Consider the following 8,318-nt stretch of genomic DNA (forward strand, 5'->3'; position numbering starts at 1 on the left):
GAGGATGCTGAGTTCGAATATCAACTTGTTTTTTCGATCCAACCCTCCTGTACCTCTCATCTCGCCCTTAATGTTATGAAAATAAATTGAAAATCACATGTGATGTGACACCTCGTTTGCTAGGTTTTCAAAGGTGCTGAGTTCGAATATCGGCTTATTTTTTTTATCCAACCCTTCTGAATCACTTCCCCCTCCCCCACACCAGCTTTCTTAAAAATGACCAACATTAAAAAAAATTGGAAATAACGAGTGACACCTCGTTTTCAAGGTTTTCTAGGGTGCTGATTTCAAATATCCGCTCATTTTTTGGATACAGCCCTTCCTTACCCCCTAACATCCGCTGAACCGACAAAATTAGTACCTGACTACGTGACCAGCCACCAAAACTCTATTCCGCCAAGTTCCCTTTAAATCCTTAAGAATTCCCTAAACTTACCCACACAAATAAATTTTGAATTGTACATTTATTCATTCACTCTAACTAATGGTTGATTTTCTGTCGTTTGTTTTCTGTCGCAGGTAATATTATGGATTCGACTGAGTGTTACGTTTGGTTATCCGGCAACATTACGAGACATACAAACGATATCGAAGATTTTTGGGGATACACAGGTATCCAAAGGTATTATCGATACATTTGATCAGTCTTTACCGCAGCCAGCCACTTATACTAGTCCGTTTAATTTAATTATCCGTCGAATACGAGGCGACGACGACGACGAAAGCTCCACCTCAACATCGCCTGCAGCAGACGACACGCCGACACTGCCACCGCCACAACACCAGCGTATCATCTCCATAGTCAGAGTATCTTCAACGTCAGTCGTCAAGCCAAAAGTCATCGTCAACAAATCCAACGAAATATCCGTCAGCGTGAAATCGAAGCACGCCAATAACAATAATAAAACCCTCGTAGACAAATTCGAAAGCTACGTAACGCCTTTCGTATCACTTCTGCGAAAGAATCGTTTGGACGTTGACGAAGATGTGCCAAAAATCGCCACCTCATCACCCTCCAGTCTTTCTGTGATCGATGGTCGTTCGTCTATCGCTGTCGTTCGTCAACAATCTCGCAACAGTGTATCTTCTTCAATTACCACCAGTACCACTACTAGCAGCACTACCATATATGACCTCCATCGTGAATCCAAGTCCACTTTCAACGACTCCAGCAGCGATGTGGATCAAGACTACGTCGACGATACCACCGTACGACGTATAGTGTTGAAAAAACACACTCTAGGTAATCGGGACGCTTTGGATGAATCTTACGATACTCAAGATGACAGCAGTAACGACGCCAATGACCAAGAGGCCGCCGGAGCTGCACCTGAGTCAGCCCTTTACAACGAATCCGAGCATTCTGCTGAACCAGAACGAGTGTACGGTGAACCAGAACGAGTCTATGGTGAACCGGAACAAGTATACGGGGAACCTGAACGAGTATACGGTGAACCAGAACGAGTCTACGGAGAACCAGAACGAACGTACGGTGAACCAGAGAAAAACTACGAAGAATCTGAGAAAGCTTACAAACCGGACGACGTCGTAGCCGAAGAACCGCCCGAAAACGATTTCGACAAACACGACGACAGCAATGATTTCAAAATGCCAGAGGGCTCGTCTGAGAATCCGCCTCCTTCATCGGCGCCTGCTCAAGCTCAGGGCCAGGGTCCAGCTCCAGTTCCGGCTCCGGCTCCTGCCAAATCGTACGCTTCCTATACGACCAAATTAAACGATAAGAAATCCAGCTATATTGTCGACAATGGCACCTATCGTAAGTACCGAGTCGAAGAGAAAACCCCCGACGGATTTATCGTCGGCGAATACGGTATGGTCAGCCATCAGGACGGAAGTCTCAGAGGTGTTCGGTATACCGCCGATAGTAACATAAATCCGTCGCTTATTTACGAAACTTTAGTCAAATTTTTATCGCTCAAATAGATTCTAAGTCCAATGTTCGATGTGTAACGATGTAGATATTCTGTCGTATCGAGTAAGCATTTTTTTTTCTCTTTAAATTGTACATTTTTTTGTCATTTTTCTCTTCCCTATTCGTTTTTTTTTTCAATTGTTTTAATACCGATCGACTTTTTATCAATTTTGTTTTCATCAGCAGCATTTTTCTATCTTTTAAGTACGATAATCTGATCAATTTCAGATCAATTTTTTCATCGTGTTGTTTATTGTGATTCGAGAATCGTACGTATGAGCCAAATCAGAGATAATTGACCAACGTCGATTAAGAATCTCCGCTCGTAAAATTCAATCATTAAACCTGCGACCTATCTTCAAGGTTTTAATCATACGTAATTTTAATACGCGCGTAATTTTTTTCTCGTTTCAACGTAGCAAGTACGAGTACATCGATAAACGGTGAAAGGATAGAAAATTATACTCTATACGTTGTTCCCCCCTTATCGTTGATATTATTCAGTATTTCTATCTACCACAAGTCCACCTACCGTAGATACATTTTTATGCCCTCCTTGTTTCAGCCTCCAATTTGCTTCCTTATCGGTGCAATATCTTGGTCAATTTTTCGATTAATTTCGTTCTCAGTCGAGAAATGCATTTCGTGTACGTTCCAATGTCAAAATGACAACATGATCGAACTTCACATTTGCAGCCCTGATATCATTTTCAGAGGTGATGAGCGATCAAAGGTCGACTTTGAATCCAATTGTTCAGTTTTGAGAAAAACTATAGAAACAACTGGGCCATTTCGTTTCGATTTTCTGAGAATAATAATTGGAAAAGTAATTAATTATTTTTATCAGAAAATTATGGGAAAAAATGAGAAATGAGTTAATTACTAAATAGATCCTAAATGTTTTCGAAGAAGTCTTGCAGTTTTATAATCATGGAAATTTCCAAAATTTTCAAAATATCGTAACCTGACAGGACATAAGTCAACATCTGCCAATTGTTGGTGCACTTTGAAGAATCTCCAATTCTCCAAGACGCTTTTTCGTGTTCTTCATTCTCAGCAGAGACGAAATAAAGAGGAATGAACATCAAAAATACCAAGTTTTTGAGCAATATATTCCATTCTACCAGACTTATGTATTTCTCGATGACTTCTTCCAACAAATTATTTTCAAAATCAAGACTTCAAAATTATTGAACTTATTTCAGATTTCGAAGGGTTTAATCCGAGCAGTCGTGAGCCAAAACGAGCCCTGAACAAATGGCATTTCGCCCCTTCCACCCAAACGTGGAAAATAATCAAAAACTTACCAATTTTTTCAGTTTCTTGAAATTAACAGTAATGGCCAAAATATTCCTCCGAGTTTCAGAAATGATATCTTTCGATATATTGTGACGTAGGTAAGTGATGCGAAATATTTGAGAAGAAGAAATTTTCAAACACTTAATTCACTCAAAAGATAATCGATTTGTAAATTTTCAACTGCTCATTAGTCCTACATATCGTAAAATGTGGTCTTGGATTTTTAGGACAATGGCCCTGGGACATCGACGCAAAATTTCAAATACTATCTTTTAGAACTGGAATATTTATCTCAAAACAGGCTGGGTAGAGGCTGGAACGAAGAAACCACAACTTTTTCGAAAATGCATCATCTCCCCTTCAGGGGCACCTTCATAGCAAAAAACAATTTCTGGGTGACCATCAATTCAAAATGAAGATTTGCATTGAATTTTGTAAAAATCCTCAAATTTTTGTTTCGCCATTCACCTTTAATGAATAGGTACCTCTAAGAAATGAGCCAGAAACCAAATTTTCAGCAATTTTATTGATTTCCATGCTTTCAAAAGCAATGTGAAAACATTGAACAATAAATGTTTTGCATTTTACCGCCTCCCCTCCTTTCCCTTCAAAAGTACTTCAAACGAATTTTAATTCTTAATAAAAAAAAAAAAACTCAAAAAAAATCTGCGGAGAAATATAAATTGGATACACTTGGCACAATTTGAAATCCCTGTATCCAAAATTTAGCTGCTCAAATCAATTTCCAGATTTTTAGAAAATTTTTAAAAATTAAAATTGACGATTTTCTTTTAGTTAAAATGATGAAAAGTGATTCTGAGCCTAATATTGATTCCTTCAAGCCGAATGCCACTATTTCCAGCTATTCTGAAGCTTCCAACACTGTTTTGAAAATTTTGCAGAATTTTTACCATTTTTGGATTTTTAAACATGAAATCGGACCAGATCGACACCTCAAATCCAAAAAATGACATTTTTTTTTCGTAAACACGCCACAAAAATGGCACTTGCAGGGGTCGTACTCCATTATTGCCAACAAAAAAAAACTCGATAAATAATTTACTTGGAAAAAAGTTGGATATGAGTCCCGAATGAGCCAAAATTTCAGGTCTTCAAGTCGATTTCTTGAACTTCGGCGAATTATTGAGAATTTTTGGGTCAAAAGTGGGAAAAAATTAAATTTTATGTAATTGATCACAGAGAGCAGTTCAATGATACATGTACTCAACATATTTTGGACCCCTCCCCCCCCCTCACAGATAGATTGAAAGTGGTCTAAAGATAAACGTTGTGTCATGCCACGTTCAATCAGCTCGGTTTTGGATGGATTCTCTATTTTTGCTCGAAATTCAAAAAATAAATTGACATTACTATGATTCAGTGCTCCCAAAAATCTAATGAACCATATGTCATACGATTTCTTCAATTTTCAGGAAATTTTGAGAGCCAATCGAGGCGTTGGTGGGGATGAATCAAAAAAATAAATTGAAATTCGTATCCAACGCTCATAAAAACCTATTAAAGCATTTGTCACGTGATTTTTTCGACGTTCAGAAAATTTTGGGGGAAAATGAGGGCTTGTTGGGAGGGGGATCAAATCAAAAAAATAAGCTGATATTCATATTCAACATTCTCAAAAACGCATGAAACGATATGTCACACAATATTTGTATTTTTTTTTACATTTCGACCAAAATTTTGGAACACCCTCCCTCCTCTCCCCCCCCCCATCTTCTCACCCTCTCTCCATGGTTTTGCAAACCTCATCGCGAAAAGTTCATAGCTGTGAATATTATAAAAAAATGTGTGCTTCCTGGAATTGATTTTTAAATTTTAAAATTATGGCTAAAAAATTTGATATGTTTTTGAAAATAAAACTTTAAAAAAAGCTCAATTTTGAACATTTGAAATTTTTGGCAAATATTTTTGAATTTTCCCCAAGTTGCAACAGTCTCAAGTAGGTAATTAAAATCCAAAGTTGACATCGTGACGATAAATTTCAAAAACTGAAAAAAGGCCAAATTCCATCAAATCAGCCCTCTCAAGAGCCCAATGATAGAGGTATTTTTTTTCATAATGTGAAAACCCTGCAGAAAAATTTCGAGTAAAATTTGAAGCCCCAAACTCAAGCCCAGACAGATTTGTCAAAGAATACCCAACGGTAAAAGTCTATTTCTTAAATTTTGGGAACCAATTAAAAATCTTGAGGTAATATTTAAAAAAAATAAATTTTACCTGATCAAGCTGAAATAAAAAACTAAAAATTGGTATGAATTTCATTTTTGAACCCCCCCCCCCTACCTGTCGATTAAAAGCGATTCGAAGGCTACAATTTCAGGATGTAATCACTTCACGTTCCTGAATTTTGAAAAATTATTAAAGATCTTTGGGTCAAAAATGGGGAAAAAATGGAAGTTCAAGAAAATTAACTCGAGAGCTGAAAATTGGCAAATGCCCCATTTTTCACCCCCCCCCCAAAAAAAATCAATTGAAAGTGGTTCTGATGCCAAAATTTCAAGGAGCAAGAAATTTGAGAACAAGAATATCTCATTTTACATGAACACATTCTTATTAGTGAATTGCTCTCGTTTAATTTGGGTGGTCAAGTCAATTAATTTTGGAGAATAAATTATGCTCCAAACATAAGCGTACTTTATTTTTGACCCCCCTCCCTTTCCTTTCAAAGAATGCAGGTAAAATACAAAAATTTCTCAAGGTGAAGTTCATACTTTAAATGTTCAAGTTTTCAAACATTTGTGGCAAAAAATTTAATTTCTCAAATACGTAGGTAAGTAGCTCAAAAATTTGATATGTTTTTGGAAATCTTAGAGCTTTCAAAAAAGCTCAATTTTAAATTTTTGAGATTTTTGGCAAATATTTTTGAAGTTACTCGCGAACAGATTTTTCCCAAGTTGCAGCAGCAGTCTCAGGTAATTAAAATTCAAAGTTGGACATCTTGACGAGAAATTTCAAAAAATTCCAAAAAATTCTGAATTCCATCAAACTAGCCCCAAGGGTCCAATGCTAGCGGTCTTCTTTTTTTCACAATGAGAGAAACCTACAAAAAAAAATCCGAGTAAAATTTCAGACCCTAAATTCAAAATCAGGTAGAAGTTTATTTTTAAAATTTTGGGAAACCATTAAAAATCTAGAGGTCATATGTATTTGAAAAAATTAAATTTTTACTGATCAAGCTGAAATAAAAAACTGAAAATTGGTATGTACTTCACTTTTGAAACCCCTTCTCCCCTCACCTGTCGATTAAAAGGTCAAAATTTCAAGGTGTAATCACTTCACTTTGATGAATTTTTGAGAAATTGGGTCAAAAATCAGAAAAAATGAGTTTGAGCAAATCGACTCAAGAGCTGAAAATTGGCAAGTGCTTCATTTTTTACCCCCCCCCCCCACCCCCTTCATCCCCTATCAATTGAAAGTGGTTCAAATGTCAAAATTCAAAGAAGCAAGAAATTTGAGAACAGGAATATCTCATTTTGCATGAACACAATCTTGATGAATAATTATTGCTCTCGTTTAATCTGGGTGGTCAAGTCAATTAATTTTGGAGAATTATTCTATTATGGTCCAAGTGTACGCGTACTTCATTTTTGACCCCCCCCCCCTCCTCCCTCCCTCCCTCCCTCTCTATCTTTCCTTTCCTTTCAAAGAATGCGGGTAAAATACAAACATTTCTCAAGATGAAGTTCATGTTTTTTTAATTTTGAAAATTTTCAAAAATCTGTGGCAAAAAATCAAATTTTTTAAACATTTATTTCCAATTAAAAGACTGGAAATTTATATGGACTTCGATTTCCACCTTCCTCTTCTCCCCTCTTCCCATCCAACTATTCATTGGAATCAGTCTGACCAACCTGGGGTGTGCCCAACTTACACGTTTCACATTCTCCTACTCGATCACATGACAAATTAAATTAGGCAACTTCTTCGACATCTGTGTACGCTTCAGTACAATATCCCAGCCCTACACATAACTCTGCACGAAAAATCTCCGGAATTCACCAACGTTTTTGTCAGAACCAAGGTCACCATTGCTCGCTCCATTTCTACGATATATTTATCTGCATTGCTATGATCTCGAAAATACATTATGTAGAACAAACGACGAGTAGGTAATTATGCAAGATGCTGTTGGTCGATAATCGAAAAATTTGCCTGACCGACGCCTCGTCGAATAAAAATATCTCTATGCGAATTGTGATTTCTGATTTGCATTTTGTAAGATGAAAAACATTTTAAAAATAAGATAATGGGGGGGGGGGACAACAAGAACAACAACAGCAAACAGCATGTTCTTCTTCCTGTTTTGTAATTTGTAAGTAGTACACATTTACGTATGGTATGTGCTTCAATCGAGGTCGAATTTTCTCTCGGGGTGTAGAAAATTTTTGAATGTTGTGTTGAACGACGAAGCTGAGCTATTCGAATTCAAGATGTTTTTTTTTCTTTTTTTTTGAGGTAAACATAGGTAGGGTGCTCGTACACTCTGTGAAAGCATTTTTTTTTCTCCCCTTACCTACTACGATATTATAGAGATACCTATAATTTTAATTTTAAGTAGTCTATTGTAAATATAATTATTCGAATGTGATATTAATTTAATTTTACCCTATGCGTATTATGTATCAAGTGATTAGCGAGACTAAGTATCATTTTTAAATACTCCAATCAAAGCATCGTATTATTATTTAAATGAAATTTTTCATGTACATGTATTTAGTAATGTGTATCTAGACGCAGTATAATATTAATTTATTGTTGTGATGCCATTTGAATGATTTTTCTAATTGATATGAAAATAATTTTTAAAATACACATTTTCGAATGAGTAACGAATAGGATTAATTTTTTAATACCTCCTCCCTAACTTTTAGGTACTCAAAAATGAGGAATCAGACTTAACAAAAGTAGGCTTTGAGAGGCAAAAAATGAGATGACCAAACAGAAGCTTCATAAAATTTATTCAAATTTTTTCAACTTTTGAACGAAAATGCACTATATTAAAGGAGAAGGAAGCAATCTTTGCTTCTTCCCTTCCACCACAACATCCGAAGGAAAGAATCTAGTGCCT

At 36.3% G+C, this 8,318-nt stretch overlaps 1 protein-coding gene across 1 annotated transcript in view; it reads left to right on the forward strand.

Moving 5' to 3' along the window:
- Window positions 1–8,079, forward strand: part of LOC135846566 (uncharacterized) — a 36,191-nt gene extending 28,112 nt beyond the window's left edge. Inside the window, exon 2 of the mRNA XM_065365742.1 lies at window positions 520–8,079. Coding sequence (XP_065221814.1) covers window positions 520–1,944 — 1,425 coding nt within the window. The 3' untranslated portion in view covers window positions 1,945–8,079. The remainder of the gene's footprint in view (window positions 1–519) is intronic.
- Window positions 8,080–8,318: the final 239 nt, after the last annotated feature.

Source organism: Planococcus citri, chromosome 5 (assembly GCF_950023065.1).
Source record: "Planococcus citri chromosome 5, ihPlaCitr1.1, whole genome shotgun sequence".
Lineage (NCBI taxonomy): Eukaryota > Metazoa > Arthropoda > Insecta > Hemiptera > Pseudococcidae > Planococcus > Planococcus citri.